At 41.9% G+C, this 19,223-nt stretch overlaps 1 protein-coding gene across 1 annotated transcript in view; it reads right to left on the minus strand.

Annotated features, from left to right (window-relative positions):
• Or13a (Odorant receptor 13a) overlaps nucleotides 1-15,256 on the minus strand; it is a 24,195-nt gene extending 8,939 nt beyond the window's left edge. Inside the window, exon 1 of the mRNA XM_073976572.1 lies at nucleotides 14,805-15,256. Within this exon, the coding sequence (XP_073832673.1) occupies nucleotides 14,805-15,169 (365 nt within the window). The 5' untranslated portion in view covers nucleotides 15,170-15,256. The remainder of the gene's footprint in view (nucleotides 1-14,804) is intronic.
• Between the last annotated feature and the right edge of the window lie 3,967 nt (nucleotides 15,257-19,223).

The raw sequence follows: 19,223 nt of genomic DNA on the forward strand, positions 1-19,223 counted from the left end.
ACAAAGATTATGTTTCCATTTACGGCTAATGCAAAAGTGGTCAATCTGGTTTTCAGTTCTCCTATCTGGAGATATCCATGTCGTTTTGTGACTACGTTTGTGCTTGAAACAAGTACCACCTACTATGAGACCATGTCTGCTACACGTTTCTAATAGAAGTTCTCCATTCTCGTTTCGTACTCCTATTCCGTGCTTACCCATAGAGTGTTTGTAGGTTGTATTGTATTTTCCCAATTTAGAATTAAAGTCTCCCATACATATCAGTATATCTCTCTTAGGTGTTTTGGAGAGTACTTTATCTAATTATACCCTCCACCATATGAAGGGTATAATTAAATTTGTCATTCCGTTTGTAACACATCGAAATATTCGTCGGAGACCCTATAAAGTATATAATATTGATCAGCATAAAATTCCATGTCGATTTGAACATGTCCGTCTGTCCGTCCGTCTGTCTGTCTGTTGAAATCTTGATACAGCTCGCAATTTTAAAGATAGAGAGTAAAAATTTGGTACAGAAGTTTTTATTACTTGCAGGATGGTTGGTATTGAAAATGGGATATATCGGTCCACGTTTTGATATAGCCCCCATAGAACAGTACCTCCCGATTTTCGGTATTTTGAAGGTTTTAGCTTCATTATCCTACCAAAATGGATGAAATTTGGTACGTAGACATCTTTAGGGGTATAAAACTTTCCCCCAGAATTTTGTCGGTATCGGTCCACACCTTCATATAGCCCCCATAGAACGGTACCTCCCGATTTTCGGTATTTTGAAGGTTTTAGCTTCATTATCCTATCAAAATGGCTGAAATTTGGTACGTAGTTTTCTTTATGGTTATAAAACTTTCCCCCAGAATTTTGTCGGTATCGGTCCACACCTTCATATAGCCCCCATAGAACGGTACCTCCCGATTTTCGGTATTTTGAAGGTTTTAGCTTCATTATCCTATCAAAATGGCTGAAATTTGGTACGTAGACTTCTTTAGGGGTATAAAACTTTCCCCCAGAATTTTGTCGGTATCGGTCCACACCTTCATATAGCCCCCATAGAACGGTACCTCCCGATTTTCGGTATTTTGAAGGTTTTAGCTTCATTATCCTATCAAAATTGCTGAAATTTGGTACGTAGTTTTCTTTAGGGGTATAAAACTTTCCCCCAGAATTTTGTCGGTAATGGTCCACACCTTCATATAGCCCCCATGGAACGGTACCTCCCGATTTTCGGTATTTAGCTTCATTATCACACCGAAATTGCTGAAATTTGGTACTTAGTCTACGTTGGTGGTATAAAACTTTCCCCCAGAACTTTGTCGGTATCGGTCCATGCCTTCCTATAGCCCCCAAAGAACGGCACCTCCCGATTTTCGGTATTTTGAACGTTGTGGCCTCAATATTCCACCGAAATGGCTGAAATTTGTTATTTAGACTTTCTCTGGGGGTACTCAAACTTCCCCTTTAAATTTGTCGGTATAGGTCCACGCCTTCATATAGCCCCATGGAAAGGTAGTCTTCTTTGTCGGCTTAGATCGACGTTTTGAAATAGCCCCCATAGAATGGTGCCTCACATTGTTTTACCGAAATTTCTGAAATTTACCCCCAGTTTTTGTAAAAATATTTATTGTTCTCACACGAATTGTCAAATTTTGTAGATCGATTTACTCGCCTTAGGGCAAATGTAGAACGCTGATTTTTGAATGAGGAATTCTATACTATATATAGAACATGCCTACGAAGAATTAGGTCTGTATATCGTCTAGGGGCTGAGCTATGGATGCTCAAAATATTACGAATATAGACGAACGAACAAAAAATAGTTACAAAAACAGGGGGTTAGTATTAAGTCTTCTTCATACACGAAAGGAAACTAATTATTCCATTTTACTTCAATACAACTTGTGGTGGAGGGTATAACAAGTTCGGCCGGGCCGAACTTAACGCCGTTCTTACTTGTTCACTATAGAATTTTGTCTTATTGTCTCTGTCGGGGCATATACTTCGACAATGGTGATGTTACGTATTCTGGAGTGGAAACTGGCTGTCAATATTCGTTCGTTTACTGGATTCCAGTTTATAAGGGATGTAGATGCGCTTCTGCTTAGGAGTAATGCAACACCGTCGCTATGTATATCATTTTCATCCCGGCCAGAATAGATTAGAGTTTCACCTGATTGTAGTCGATGTCGTCCCGAGCCGTTCCATCTGCATTCACTTACACCCAAGATATTAATATCCATTTTTTCACGTTCCTTTGCCAGTTGCGATAATTTTCCACATTCGTAGAGAGTTCTAACATTCCAGCACGCAATTTTGGTACGCTTTTTAAATGCGAATGTTGATTTAGTCTTTGTAGAGGTTTCTTTTATACTGTCTAAACATGAATTGCTCCCTCCCAGACCTGTGGAGCTTGCCGTCGAAACGGGGGGATTTGACATTTGCCTGTGACCCCCTTGGAGATGTTTGATATTCCTTCGTGTTGTATTCATGTTACTTTGACATTCTGTCAGGGTTTCTCCGATGCTTGTAAGGACAAAGAAGAGCTTAGTTGAGCCCGACACTCATGAGCGACTAAGCACGGGTGTAGGCTTCTGGAAGCTTGTGGGCGCTACCGTTGACAGTTATCTGTTCTTCCGCTACCATCCCTTTTACATAATCCAACCATAATTATGCAATTATCTGCCTGACCCTATTCCCCGACTACTTCGAGTTGGCTCATTGGCAGATGAGATATTGTTGTTTGGATGCTAATTTTAAGGACGGCATCTACTCGTCCTGACAATGAGGTGTTCGGGTTATGGAGTTTCCATACCCTATTCCTCATCCGCTGCTTGTTCGGGGTTGTTTATTCAATATATTCACAACTGGCCCCAACTAGGGGCTGTGCACTATCCAAAAGCTGTGACCCGTCCGGTAGCTTGCAGCTCAGCTCTCACGGGTATCTCACTCCCGCGAACCGGAAAAAATATCGATTTCACGTATTTTCATAGCGATTTCACGTATAGTGATTTTGAGCTGTGGAATGCATTGAATTGAAGGTGACGTATGAGCAACACCGATGGGCAAACGTAACGTATGCGCCACAACACTATCGTATAGTGATAGTTCTATACGGGTGTTGGATTGAGTTTCCTAATAGCATTGGAATATACCGATGTTGTTGTAGTGGCATGTTATATTCCTGTGTTAATTTACGGTTTAGTTAGGCAGTAAAATCTGGTAAACAGAATTCCGAGAGGTTACGGTCAATGGCTGCCAACTGAGTTCGGTCGGTTTTGTCGACCTAATTGTTTGTGTTCGTATATTTTTTTCACCATGGGAGGGGAATGCCCGGAATGCCTGCTCCGAGCTCGTTTTTTCCGTGCCGGGTTGGAGATGAACCCAAGCCCAGTATGAATCTATTCTGTTTGCCAACTTCGGGAAGATGTAATGGATGTATGGCTGTTATGGTCTTAGTCGCCTCCAGAGGCTACTGCGATAGGAGTTATGATCTGTGTTCATTGGACTACGAGACTTCTCCACAGTTTTCACCAACAACGACAAAGTCAGTATCTAACACCACAAGTTGTTGTTCAGCGCCCCGCAAATGCATCATTCCTGCAATTCAATTGAAATCGTAAACTTTATAAGTCGGAGAAACATAATGGTCCCCGCGATCCAGGAAACAATGCTCATCATCACCTGTATCTTGAAACGATAGTTCGACTATTGATAGTTGCCAGCTCTAGCTACACCGCCTGTAGCAATGCAACGATTAAATCGCTATTGAATAAAAAAAAGGATGATTGCATGACAGAACTTTAAGTGGCATGACAGTGACAACCCAATGATCTGTGTATGTTATTTTAACCAGCATTTTATAGAGCACCCCCAGAGTGGTAGGGCGAAAAGGAGTGTGCTACGCAAAATTAGCGCGCTCTCTCAGTCGAGGAGGTATCAACACAATTTACGATGTTCAGATGTCATGCGAAACGACAAAGCGTTAAATGGTAATGTTGGAGGAGTTCGGAGTTGAGTGTTTGACGAACGTCCTCAATGTATGGTCACCCAACCATATAGCTCCAACAGCCTGGAAAGTTGGTAGATTGGTCCCGCTTCTATAGCCTGGCAAGAATGGCAGCAGATGCAAAACATACCTGTCGATTTTCCTCCTGTCGCCATTAGCGAAGTTTCTAGAGGCAATACTTCTGTTTCTCAGTTGTCCAACATCGTCATGAATTCTGGAAAATTCACAGCACCACAACAGCATTACATGTTATATCCATATACATATGTATATCAGTCGAGGATTGAACCAAAACAGACCTTGCGACCAAACAGTTATGTTGGTTCTTGACTTATCGAAGCCCTTCGGTGTCGTCAACCACGCTATGAGGACATTGAAAATACTCCAGTCGTGTTTGAACCGTTGGATAATCAAATATATGTGCGGACGCTAGTCAAACAAGGACTTCTCCAGGGCTGGGTGATGTCTCCGGTACTGTTTAAACATCTACCTTTATGAAATTTCACCACCTCCAAAGAGCATAGAGATAGTATAGAATGTGGGTGATTGTGCGATCTCGGTGTCGGGTGCAATCATCGATGACATATATAATATGTTAAATATCTATCTTAGCGCTGTTTTTCCATCTGAGAAATATGAAAATATCCGCCGCTAAATCCACTGCCACACCACCCCCCTTGTACATATTGGTCGATGGTGCCCTGATTCCGACCACTAACTACCCTAAGATATTGTGTGTAACGTTTGACCGCATGTTTAAGTCGTCCGCCCAAGCCACTACTATTTGCAATAAGATCAGAAGTAGGAACAAGGTTCTTAAGTCACTGTGCACATGGTGTGCTGCCGAAGAAACCTTGTTGACCTACAATCAAGCAATATGCCGGTATCTGGTAAGCTTAGCGGTGCCAGTGTGGTATGCAAATGTTAGCGCTATGCAATGGAAGATTATTCAAACCTACCAAAATGCCGCCCTGTAGTGGGATTCTGTAACTCATTTTTGCTGTTACCGACAAAAATCGGTAAAATTAAATCGTAAAATGATGACTAAAAAAATAAAGAAAATTGGGATCACTGTTTGTGTCGGTAGAGGCTAGCGACTACTTTTTATTCATCGTTAACTTACCGAAAAATTTCGTTAATTATCGAAATTATAAGCCTTTTAATTTTACCGACAATTATCGATAACAGCAAAAATGAGTTACAGAATTCCACTACAGAGGACCTCAACAGGGTGTCTCCTTATGAAACTGTTGTTGTAGCTGTGTTTATTATTATTTTTGTATGTTCTGCTGTTCAATCTGACTCTGGGTCTATCTCCAGTTCCAGGAAAGTGGTTGCTTCGATGGGATGTCACCACAGATCCACTGGAGTTAGATGAGTAGGTTTGGCGGGGCATTTGAAAATGTGTTTTGTATCGTGCGGGCCCATGCCGCATACTGGGCAGATGTCTTGCACGGCGCGATCGTTTTCCGCTCAATAAGAATATAGGCGACTGCAATATCTTGAGTGTAGTTGAGCCAAAACTACTCTGGTTTGTCGTGGCAGCTGACGCTCCTCAGCTGCGATAGATAAGGGATGCACTCCGAGAACTTTATTCACACTATATTTACTTATGGCCTTAGCGACTGCATCCGTGGGAATACTATTTAAACCTGTCCTATATTCCTTTCTGATACGCCTGAATGTGTCGGGCATAGCCAGCAGATGGTGATTGGGATAGCTCTCACGGTAACACCCAAGCAAGTACTGCAACGAAAGCATCTCATTGTGTTGCTTTACTGGAAGAATCTTTGCCTCCTGATGTAGATGGTCCACTGAAGACTTGAGGAGGCACCCTGTTGCTGTTCTCAGGGCGGCATTCTGACAGGTTTGAATATTTTTCCAATTCGTATCCCATAATCGCGGGGACCAAACTGGAGCCGCATAGCTTACCACAGACCGACCTATCGCGTTATATGTGGTCAACAAGGTTTCTTTATCTGCACCCTAAGTGCTGCCGGGTAGGCACTTGAGGACCTTGTTCCTGCTTTTCAGCTTGTCACAGTTAGCTGTGGCGTGTGCGCACGACGTGAATGTAGTGACATCTAAAATTTTAGGGCAGATTGTGGTCGGAATTCGCTACCGTCAACCGCGACATTCAACTTACGTCCAAACTGCGCTGTCCATGTGGTGAACCGAGCGGCTGTAGATTTTGTGGCGGAAATCTGCCTATTCCTCGAATGGAAAAAGGTGGTAAGATCGGTTAAATAGTTGTTCAGTCTCTCACAGATGTCATCAGGATAGGTACCCGACGCCAGGATCGTGCAATCATCCGCATCCGTTACGATCTCGATGCCGTCTGGAGGGGGCGAAATACAGGAGAGGTAGACGTTAAACAGTTCCGGAGATATCACCCCACCTTGGGGAACTCCCTTTTTCACTCTACGGGGTTTGGACTTCTTGTTCCTGAATTTCACGTACGACTGGCGTCCACACATATAGTTGACTATCCAATGTTTCAAACTTGGCCGGAGGGTTGTGTGCTCAATGCCCTCAAACAGCGTGGAGTGCCTGACTGTATCAAAGGCTTTTGATAAGTCAAGCGCCACCATCACTCTTCTATCACACGGCTGTCTCTGGTTGAGTCCTTGACAAATATATGTGGAGATGGCGTGCAGCGCTGTTGTCGTGCTGTGCTGCTTACGGAATCCATGCTGATGTTCAGCAACTTGATAGCTATTCCTGATACTGGGGAGGTCTAAGGCCTCAAGGGTCTTTGCTACGGGCGACAAAAGCGAAATCGGCCTGTACGATTCACTTTTGCTGGCATCCTTGCCTGGCTTCCGTAGTGGGACCACCCTGCCCATTTTCCAGACTTCGGGAACAACGAGTGTGGCTAGCGACAAGTTGAGAACTTTAGTGAGATACTCCAATCCCGGCTTTGGATGATTTAGCGTTTCTGATGGCATTCGCAACCATTGTAAACTGTGGTGGTTCATCCTCGGCAGGAAGAGATCTGATGCGACGTAGTACTCTCCTCTTCGCCCTGTCACTCTCGGGGTGCTCGACAAACTGTCGATTGAAAGTACTTGCGCACCTCTTAGGGTCAGTCAACGTATCTGAGGTCCTATCTTCCTTTCTTCCAGGGTTCGAGAGTGACTTAACCGTTGCCTACAATTCACCTATACCGGCTCCAATGTTGCAGGTCTTCAGATGATTTAACCATTTGTTCCGCTTATGCTCGCCGACCAGCCTGTTAACTTTCAGTGTCAGCTCCCTGACTCTGGGGGCATTGGGGTTGGCACGACGCAGCTCATCACGCTCATTTGTTAATCCCGTCGCCTCTGCTGGGAAGTTTGGTCTTACTTCGGGCATTCGACCAGCAGGAATATGGCGAGCGGCTGCAGCAGTGATGATGTCTCGGAACGTCCTTTCCGCTACCCGAACATCAGAAGAATTGGGCAGTTCTCTGAAGCGGTGATTGGTGAACTCTCTGAAACTCGGCCAATTAGCTTTTTTTATAATTGACGAATGTGCGGCGTTCAGAGTTTATGAAGTCGGGTGGTCTGCTAATGGAGACAATTATGGGGAGATGGTCTGACCTAAGGGAAATTACGGGTTGCCAGGTGACGTCATTTGTCAGACCAGGTGACACGATGGCGAACTGTGGCACTGGCGAACTGTGACACTCTCCTCTAATTCTGGTAGGGGCGTCCTCATTGACCGTGCAGCGGGCTCCGTAGAGCTATCAATCTGCTCAGCCGGCGCTGTACCCCTCTGGACGCTTCTGAGGGCCGAATGCCACATATCATGATGCGCATTAAAGTCCCTCAGGACCAGACGATTATGACCTTCCAAAAAAGGGCTAATGCCAGGCCCGTAATCTGAGATACAGCTAGTTCTCGGCCGGATGTATACGTTCAGCAACTCTATCTCGGCAGTTCCACACCTGACTGCTACCCCCAAAGATTCCATGTACGGGTCATTAGAGACAGGCTTAAGCGAGATAGGTCTGTATTGGACGGACTGGTGCAATAGGAAAGCTAATCCCCCACCTCCACTTCTAGAGGTTAACAAGTTGTAACCATCACAACTTTGTAAGCTACAGTTGATGTTGAGCTTGGTTTCTTGCGCCGCCGCGACCTTGATGTTCTTCCGACTCATGAAATCTACTATTTCCTCGATCTTACCTCGGAGTCCATTGCAATTAAATTGTAAAAGGGATTCATTTTCCCGGATTGGGACAACAACGGCTGGTGTTAAAGGCTGCGTATGCCGTTGCTGTCGAGGGGACTGCAGAGGAGTTTCATAATCAGCCGACGAGGGAGTTTCGTAATACGATGACGACTCACTGGGGACCATATCTACGCAGCATGCAGCAACATAGTCCCTGCCGTAGTCCCTCACGTGGACAAGTCCAGAGCAACCCCTTAGATGCACCCACTCCTGACATCTATTGCATCTCACCGAAGGTTGGATGTGGGTGAAGATGCGAATGTGACAAACTGAGCACAAAAAAATTGGTCCTGGGTTTTCCTCCGTCCCGGCATTGACCAACAGAATTCGGAGCAGGCATTCCGGGATATGCTGCTCCCAACACAGAAAAACGAAACAAATACGAACACATGTACACTGTGGAGGCAGCCGCTGGCCGGAACATTGATGTTGCGTGGTTCCGGTTCAATCCGGTACGAAAGAACCCGCTGCCAATTCATATTGGGCCGGAATTAATGTCGCGATACCCAACACATGCCCTGCAAGTTGATTTGGGATCACACGACACGCTGCATTTCTTTAGCTGCCCAGCTAACCCCACTCACCTGCCTCCGTATACTTCATGGATGGCACCAGTCCACTTTGTACATTTTTATACCCTCAGCCTTTAGGCTAAAGAGGGTATTTACACTTTGATACGACCAAAAATATGCCTCATCGAAATAATGGTTTTAGACCCCAAGTATGTTTGTAGGATATCCGTTTCAGACAATTTTGAGTAGATCTAGCAATGTCCGTCCATCTGTCTGTCGGTCTGTCTGGCTGGCTTGTGCGCACGATAACTCTCGAACGGATCAATCGATTCGGTTCAAGTTGTGGGTATCGAAATATTTTGTCCAGATTCGATTTAAGTTCGAAGATGGGCCATATAGGTCCACTCCTTCAGGTACCTCCCCCACAAATGTTCAAAAATTGTCGAAAAACTTGTGCGCACGATAACTCTTGTAGGGAATAACCGATTTGGTCCATACTTTGCACATCGTGTAATTTCTACCAAACTTAGATTAGGTTCCATTATGGACTCAATCGGTCCACTCCTTCGGGTATCTCCCATACAAAATTTCGGAAAAGTTCAGTTTAGGACCTGGTCTCGAATCGCTTTGATTTTTGTTTACGCAAGTTGTATTTGCTGTCCTCTATACGACGCTGTAAGTTTCATTAGGGGCAAGTCCATACTTCCTGAGAAAATAGCCTGAAAGTTACAAAAAAACCCTATCACACCGTGTGTAGTGGTTGGAGCGCAAGATAACTCTCGATTCGGTCCAAAATTTGGCTTTCGTAATATTTTGTCCAAACTTAGTTCAAATTCAAAGATGGATTATATCGGTCCACTCCTTCCGGTACCTCCCTCCCCCACAGAAGTTCGAAAATGTTCGGAAAATTTGTGCGTACGATAACTCTTGAAGGGGGTAACCGATTTGGTCCATACTTTGCACATTATGAAATTTCTACCAGACTTAGATGAGGTTCCAATATGGACTCAATCGGTAAACTCCTTCGAGTACCTCCCACACAAAATTTCGGAAAAGTTCAGTTTAGGACCTGCTCTCGAATCGTCTTGGTTTTTGTTTTACGATCTTGTATTCACTGTTCCCTATACTAAGGTACAAGTTTCCTCAGGGGCAAGTCCATACTTCCTGAAAAAATAGCCTGAAAGTTGAAAAACAAACCCTATGACACCATGTTTATGGGTGGCAGCGCAAGATAATTCTCGAACGGAAATGCCGATTCCGGCCAAAATTTGGCCTTCCAAACTGAGTTTAAGTTCGTAGATAAGCCATATCGGTCCACTCATTCAGGTACCTACCCCACAAAAGTTCAAAAATATTCAGAAAAATTGTGCGCACGATAACTCTTGATGGGAGTGACCGATTTGGTCCATACTTTACACATTCTCATAATATCTACCAGATATAGATCAGGTTCGAATATGGACTATACTTGTCCACTCCATCCCGTACCTCCCACACAAAATTTTGAATAAGTTCACTTTAAGACCTGCTATTGAATCACTTTGATTTTTGTTGAAGCAACTTACATTCGCTGCCTCAATTACAATGGTAAAAGTTGTTTCAGAGGCAAATCCATACTTCTTGAGAAAACAGCCCGAAGGGTGTAAAAACCCCCTATGGCACCATATGTAGTGGCTGGAGATCCACTTCCATAATGGTCAATGTAGATTCATTCCTTTTAGTATCTCCTCCGCAAAACTTTTGATCTCTAAAAACCCCTAAATACATACGTTTTTGGGGAAAAAATTGTTTCAATATATACAGGCTGAGGGTATCTCTTTATCTTTTTAGCGGGCATCGTTCATTTTTATGATATGGCCTAGCCAACGCAATCGTTGCATCTCGATACGTTTAACTATATGGTTCATATGACGTCGAAATTCACCGTCAACGCAAATCGGCCCGTAAATCTTTCGAAGAATTTTCCTCTCAAACACACCAAGCACTGCCTTATCTGCTTGTGCAAGTAACCATGTTACACAGTGTTATTTTTGTATGACGAGATGTGGCTTTGTTTTTAAATTGCTTTTTTAAACAGTAGCATCTGTTGGCCAATACAATTCTTTTTCTTATTTCACAACTGATGTTGTTTGTTGTGTTTATGGCAGTGCCGAGGTAGACGAAGTCTTTAACTACCTCAAAATTGTAGGTACCAACTTCTACAGTTGGTCCGAGCTCTATGGACGCTTTGCGGGTCGACACCATCAATTTTGTCTTTTCGCCGTTTACTGCCAGACCCACTTTCGCAGATTCTCCTTCGACCTTCCTAAAGGTATCAGTTACTTCCTTTACTGATCGTCCTATGATGTCTATGTCATCAGCATAAGCAAGTAACATGTGACTATTGTCGTAGATTGTGTCATTTCTTTTGACATTTGCCTCTCGTATAACCTTTTCCAGCAAAATGTTGAATAGGTCACACGAAAGGCTGTCTCCTTGTCTGAAACCTCTTTTGGTTCAAAATTCTTCGGAGAGGTTCTTTCCAATTTTAACTGAGGACCTAGTATCAGGATGAGCTTTGCGGGGATACCAAATTCAGACATTGCGTGGAATACCTTTGATCGGAGGGGACTGTCGAATGCTGCTTTATAATCGACAAAAAGGTAAAATATGTCGATCTGCATCTCTTGGGTCTTCTCTAGGATTTGCCGCAGGGTAAATATATGGTCAGTGGTGGACTTGCCAGGTCTAAAGCCACATTGGTATGGTCCAATTATTTCGTTGACCATTGGCTGTAGTCGTTCGCACAATATCCCTGACACTATCTTATAGGCAATAGGGAGAAGACTTATGCCCCTATAGTTTGAGCATACAGTCTTATCTCCTTTCTTGTGGGCGGGACATAGGATGCTCAGGTTCCAATCGTCGGGTACGCATTCTTCCTGCCAGATGGTGCTAACTAGCTGATGCATACACCTTATAAGCGCGTCGTCTCCGGTTTTAAACAGCTCGGCTGGTAAGCCATCGGCTCCTGCTGCTTTATTATTCTTCAGCCGATTGATTGCTGTTTTTACCTCATCTTGGCCGGGCGGTATACATTCTATACCATCTTCTGGGATTGGATCTGTGGTATCATCGTCTTCGCTACCATTGGATACCAGCAGATTGGAAAATGTTCCTGCCAAATTCCGAGCACCCTATCTTTATCTGTTACCAAATTACCTTTGCTGGTCTCTACAGGAGGATGTGCCTGTACCAAAGCCATCTGTTTGATGTTTCACTCTCTGATAGAATTTTCGGACTTCATTCTGTCTCCTGTACATCTCGATTTTTTCACACTCCCGCTTTTCCATTTCTCTCTTTTTCTTGCGGAAAACACGTTTCTCTTCTCTCCTTTTCTCCCGATATCTCTCTCGTACAATACGCGTTGCTACTGATTGTAAAGTAGCTCTATATGCCGCATTTTCTCTTCAGTAGCAGCACGACACTCCTGGTCATACCATGAATTCCTTTGTGGAGGTATCTGGTATCCAAGTATGGATTTTGCGGTATCCAAGTATGGATTTGCATGGAGTGAGCAATATTTTGCCATTGTGTTGTTATGTTATCGGGGTGAGGAGTGCTTTGATTAAGCAATTGGGCTAGTTGAGTGGAATATGCTGTAGCTATCTGTTGTGATTGCAGCTTACAGATGTTAACTTTCGTGTTGTGTCTGTTCATACTTTGTTTGTTACGTTTAACCGGGTGTGTACCTTTGCAACAAGGTAGTGTTCCAAGTCTATGTTTGCTCCTCTGAACGGACGCACATCCAACACGCTCGATGAATGTCTTCCATCTATCACAACGTGATCAATTTGATTTCTTGTTTTCTGATCTAGAGACAGCCTGGTGCCCTTATGGATGTCGAGATGGTGAAATCTGGTGCTGCTAACTACCATGTATTTTGCCGCTGCGAAGTCTATCAGCCTCATACCATTGTCAGATGTTTCACTGTGGAGACTGAATTTCTCGACTGTTCGGCCAAAGATATTCTCCTTTCCAATTTTGGCATTAAAATCGCCTAGAATAATTTTAATGTCATGGGCAGGACAACGGTCATATGTTTCTTCTAAGCGCTCATAAAATATATCTTTGGTTACTTCGTCCTTTTCTTCAGTGGGAGCCTGAGCGCAAATAAAGCTGATCTTGAAGAATATATCTTTTATTTCAATTGCAGCAAGTCTTCCATTTACTGGGGTGAAGCTGGATACCAGATGTTTTAGCCTCCGTCTAACTACGTATCCGCTACCAAACTCATGCTTTACGTCATGACAGTTATAATACAGTGCGTCACCTTTAGGTGTTGTTGTGACGCCTTTCCCAATCCATAGTATTTCCTGTATGGCTGTAATGTCGGCCTTGTACTTTTCAAGTACGTCTGCCAATGCGAAGACTGCACCTTCTCTATAAACAGTGCAAACGTTACAGGTACAGATCCGCAGATCATGGCCCTTAAAACGTTTGCGGGGTTCGTCAACTTTATAGGGGTTTGTTTTTCTTTTCTTTCGTTTTTTCATAGTAGGCTGTTTTTTCTAGGGGAGGGTTACTAACCCGATGCCCAAACCCAATTTTTAACGTTCTTATGGGTGAACGCGCGGCACATGTTAGCTCACTACCTTTAACGAGTGTTAAAGGCAGTTCCCCAGGTGACACCACGGGAGGTCAGTGTCCACTTGAGATAAAAGAGGGACCAAGATAAATCCTGGGCTTTGCCAAGTTAAAACCGGTCAGGGCCGTTCGTTGGTATCTTCCATCTCCTACGTCACCCACACACATGCTTTAGTATTGATGGAAATATTATGGGCGACGCTGATATAGAGACACCAGTAGTGCGATTCTCTAACTCATTTATTTAGTTATCGACAATTGTCGGTAAAATTAAAATGCTTATAATTTCGGTAATTACCGATGTTTTTCGGTAAGATGTAAAGATGTACCGATAGCAAGAGTGTTGTCAACTTTTATTTGAAAATAATAATAATGTGTTAGAGAATCGCACCAGAATATACGAACGAACATATTTGCGTTTCAACAACAACGAAGCTATGTGACCGGCGTTGAATTTATTATGCAAGGTGGCGTATGATCAACGCCAAAGGGTAAATGTAACGTATGCGACACGATACAAAGTGTGGTCATTAGGGTTATGACTTCTTTACAACCTCATATCCCTGTATCATAGCGTGATGAGTTTTGCCCTAAGATTACATAAAATCATAATTATAAGGTGATTCGGTGAAATAACCTCACGCATAAAATGATTTTAAAATTTGAATTTATCAAAATTTTGGACAATTTTTTGAAGTCACTGTAAGCAGATATACAATTGAAAATAAACTTTAGAGTCACATGAGATAATTAAACTGACATAACATTTATTTCTCACTAATTTTCTTCAATTCTGAGAATCGTAAAAATGTCGTAAACGCTTTTATTTAAAGATATAATTTTTTAACAAAACCCCAAAAATTGAAATTTTTTCAAAGTGGTTTGTGCATGACCTTTTTCAATATTTGAATGAAATAAACATTATTATTGTTATTAGTAGGCTTATATTTATTCATTCGTGCAACAAAAAATAATTTTTGAAAAAACTTTTTTCATTTCATAAATTTTTTCAAAAAATTATATTTTTAAAATCGATTTGTGCGTGAACTTATTTTAATATTTCAATGGAATAAACGATAGCGTAGTGATTATTAGGCAAAAGTTCATTCATCCCTGCTACAGGAAATCATATTTGAGAAAAAATGTCAAAAAGTCATAACCCTAGTGGTCATTGTTGGACCGACTCTTGTAATAATCATGTCTTCTCTTACGTAGAAAGATCTAGTCCAAAATCACTAGCGCACTCATCTGGATACTCGTAAGCACAATCAGCAAACACATGTGCTGCAACAACAACAACGATGCAGCACGGACACAAACACAAAATACAATGATCTTTGGTTGCATTTAAAAATCTTTATAAAATATCCGTGCTTATTTGGGTCTTTGGTTGCACCAAAAATTCTTTAAAAAATTCACGTTTATCTTAAAATTATTTATATACTCACTTATTAATCCAAATATCATCAACAAATTGCTGAATAATTTCCTTAAACTGCGGCTGATGCAAACGCATGTGAAGCAGGCGTACAAAATTCAAAGCTCCCATAAATGTGGTACAGCAATTTTCCGTTGTCATCATAATATCCCCGAAATTATTAATTAGAAATGCTGTTTGGAAACCGATTGTTATGCCCACCGACCACACAACATACCATGACCAAGCGGTATATAACCAACCCCAAACATAGCGGGATGAATAGAAATCTTTGCTCGCCTCATGATTATATGGCCAAGAACCATTTAATTTTAACCAAATACATTGACCGGGTATACGATATTTGGGATCATTTGTTGGTTTTGGATTGAACATCTTTGGAGAGTTTCACTTCCTCCTTGTTGTCTATTGTTGTTGTTATGCTTTGTTGGTGGCGTTCGCTTTTAAGATGAATGGTTGACTGAATGTCTTGGCCTTATATAGGGCCAATATCATCATCATCATTAGGGTATGCATTGTCTTGAGGAAGCACGCACGCACACACACACTCACAGAATATTAATAACGAATTTATAATTCTGTTTGATGTTTCATAGCTTTGCTCTTTGCTTTATGTTTTTGTTGTTGTTGTTAGATTCCTTTTAGATGGATGGTATGTAAATATTTTGATTGCTTTGAAATTAACTGCACTTTAAATGAATTCTTAATTTGAAATGGGCGGATTAATGGCAATTATAATTATGGCCTATACACATTGTGATGATTTTAAGTAGTGTACATTAAAAACAACAAACACAAGAAATAAGGAGTGAACTGCCACAAAAACACTTATGTGTGTCCTTTTAGTAAATTACAGTGGATGAAGAGGGATCAACCGAAAACCAAATAAAGCGTAAACTTTTTGAAGGATTTTTAAAGAGAGCTTTAAGTTTTTTTTTTGCCTAATCAAAGACCCGAATAAGTGTGGATTTTTCTAATGATTTTTAGGTACACCCAAAGAACTAAATAAGCGTGATTCGATTCGAATCAATTCAAATTGAATGCTCACTTTAGTTTCGAAGCTAATTTGCAAATCATTAACTTTGTTCAGGTCAATTAATAGATTTACATTCATTGCCCTCAGTTTCGCCAATGTTCGCACTAACTACTGGTGCCGGTGATCTCTCTCAATTAAAATTTTACCCATTATCCTTCGTATAATTTGTAAGCGAAATTTAATCTGCGAAGCATTCTCTTGTTTACAATTTTATTTTCTGAGGCCTGCTTTGGCGAACTCATAAATATCTCGTTGTTGTAGCCGCGCAAATATGTTCATTCGTATGCCTTTCAGTTATCCGGTTCTGGTTCCTATGAGTACAGAATTTTAAATTCTGCCAGGTTGTGTCCATCAAGAATCAAGAGACATATGGTCTGTTCCAGAACTGCAATAATCTACTAATTTTTACTATTTTTTCCGATAACATAAAGGAAAAAAGGTTATCGTAGTAAAAAGTAGTAGCTTCTTGCAGGTTCTGGAACAGAGCAAAACATATTAGCTTGGCAGTTAAAAAAATGCAGCGTGTCGTGTGGTCCATGCAAGGCAAGTCCCAATATGAATTGAGGCGGCAGCATCGTCCGGATCTTAACTAGAGTTGGGGAATCTAGTTCCTGGTGCGGATCGATCTTTCTAGTTCCTTTTCCCAAAAGGAACTAGTTCCTCAATATAGTTCCATAGTTCCGAGGCGATATACATTGTTCAATGAATCTTTCTCTTTCATCGTTCTTTCTATTTCCTTCATTCCAAATAGTTCCGAGAGCGATATAGTTCAATAAAACTTTCTCTTTCGTCGTTCTTTTTATTTCCTTCGTTACAAACATGGTACAATTAAAAAGGTAGAAACAACGGCGAATAACTACAACAAAGCAACTTTTTTTGTAATGTAAAATGTCAAAATGTTAGCCAAATGATCTCTTGTTGTCTCTTTTTATCGCTTGTGTTTGTCTATAAAGTGAACACATGCTATCTCTTACTTACCGAATCATATGGTTTTTTGCATGGTTTAATAAGAAAGGTTAGCCAAAGCTTTATGTCAATTTAAATTTTTTCATTCGAGTATGCCTAAAACTTCAAAACAATATAAACAAACTGTGTATGTGTGTGTGGTGTTTGAATAATATGCCAAACAATTTTAAAAATAATCGAATTCAATGATTTTTAAAATTGTTTTTAGACCATTTGTATGGAAGAAATTGGTGAGATTTGCATTGAAACAATAAGTTTATCATATTCACAACTCGATTATGTGGAGAAAACTTAACTCTTCATTCATTTTTCGAGTTTTTTTATAAAATGCTCATAAAATGCATTGTAAACAAACCCACTTGTTGATTTTATTTTGAAGTTTTAGGAATTCAAGAAAAACAAGGGTTCTATAGATTTTTTTCATTTAAATCTACCTCTTTACTTATACCATGGTTTTTTGTTTTGATTTTTCATGGCGAATTCCTAGTTTTTTGACGTTTTAGATTCGATCAGCTGGGATGAGGCATCTACCTTTTTAATTGTATCATGGTTACAAATAGTTCTGAGAGTGAAGTAGTTGAACGAATCTTTCTTTTTGTTTTTATCTTTTGGAGGATAAATTGACAACGAGGATGTGATTTACGTTTATTTAAGAATGTGGCCGCATCTGAATGATGAAGGAACCGAACGTGAAAGAGGGAAGTAAGTGTGGAATTAAAATAAATTATACAAATGGAAGGAATTATATGCACGGTTGGAACTATATGAACTTAAGGAACTATATAAATGCAAAAGCCGGATATAGTTCCAATAGTTCTTTGTCCGGAATAGTTTCTTGGAACTAGTTCGTTCCGGAACTACACAACTCTAATCTTAACTAGGCAGAAACCAATCGCGTGTGCCTTGGCAGCTGGTGTTCTTCTGCTGCAAAGGGTGGGGGATTGTCTCCGAGTACGGCAATCACACTGTACCGGTGTATTGTCTTCGCAACTGCATCAGTGTGAATGCTGTTCAGGCCTGCCTGGTTTTTGTTGTTGTAACAGTGTTTTATTATTATGTTTGTATGTTCGTTCTCCTGTTCAATCTGGCTCTGGATCTATCTCCAGTTCCAGGAAGTTGGCTACTTCGATGGAATGTAACCACAGATCCACTGGAGTCAGATGAGTAGGCTTGGCGGGGCAGTTGAATAGGTGCTTAGTATCGTGCGGGCCCATGCCGCATACTGGGCAGATGTCTTGCACGGTGCGATCGATTCCCGCCCAATAGGAATTTAGGCGACTGTAATATCCTGAGCGTAATTGAGCCAAAACTACTCTGGTTTGTCGTGGCAGCTGACGCTCTTCAGCTGCGATAGATGGGGGATGTGCTCCGATGACTGCATTCATACAATAATTGCTTATGGTCTTAGCAACTGTGTCCGTGTGAATGCTGTTCAAACCTGCCTGATATGCCTGTTGATCTAGGTACTCTCCTATATTGTTGGACCGTCATCTCTAGAGCATGAATATCTTTCTTGATATGCCTGTGTGTATCGGTGGCCAGCAGATGGTGATTGGGATAGCTCTCACGGTAACACCCGAGCAAGTACTGCAACGATAGCATCTCATTATGTTGTCGTACTGGAAAAATCTTTGTCTCCTCATGTAGATGGTCCACTGTAGATTTGAGGAGGCAACCTGTTGCTGTTCTCAGGGCGGCGTTCTGACAAATTTGAATCTTATCCCACTGTGTGTCACATAAATTCGCCGACCTATCGCTTTATACGTGGTCATCAAGGTTTCTTTATCTGCACCCCAACTGCTGCCGGCTAGGGACTTGAGGACCTTGTTCCTACATTTCAGTTTATCGCAGATAGTTGTGGCATGCGCGGACGACGTAAAAGTGATGTCGAATGTGACCCCTAGAATTTTGGGACAGTTTGTGGTCGGAATTCTGTTACCATCGACCCTGATATTCAACTCTCTTCTGTACTGCGCAGTCCATGTGGTGAACAGAGTGGCCGTCGATTTAGTTACGGATGTCTACATATTCCTCGCGTGGAAAAAAGTGGTAAGATCGATTAAATAGGAGTTCAGTCTCTCACAGATGTCATCAGGATAGGTACCTGACGCCAGGAACAATTATCCGCATACGTTACGATCTCAATGCCGTCTGGAGGGGGCGGAATACAGGAAAGGTAGAGGTTAAACAGTTCCGGAGATATCACCCCTCCGCATACGTTACGATCTCAATGCCGTCTGGAGGGGGAGGAATACAGGAAAGGTAGAGCTTAAACAGTTCCGGAGATATCACTCCTCCTTGGTGAACTCCCTGTTTCACTCTATTTGGCTTGGATTTCTTGTTCCTGAATTCCACATATGACTGGCGACCACACATATAGTTGATTATCCAACGTTTCAGACTTGGCCGGAGGGTTGTCTGCTCGAT

This window comes from Musca autumnalis, unplaced genomic scaffold (assembly GCF_047663935.1).
Source record: "Musca autumnalis isolate F117 unplaced genomic scaffold, ASM4766393v1 scaffold_3, whole genome shotgun sequence".
In the NCBI taxonomy this organism is placed as follows: Eukaryota; Metazoa; Arthropoda; class Insecta; order Diptera; family Muscidae; genus Musca; species Musca autumnalis.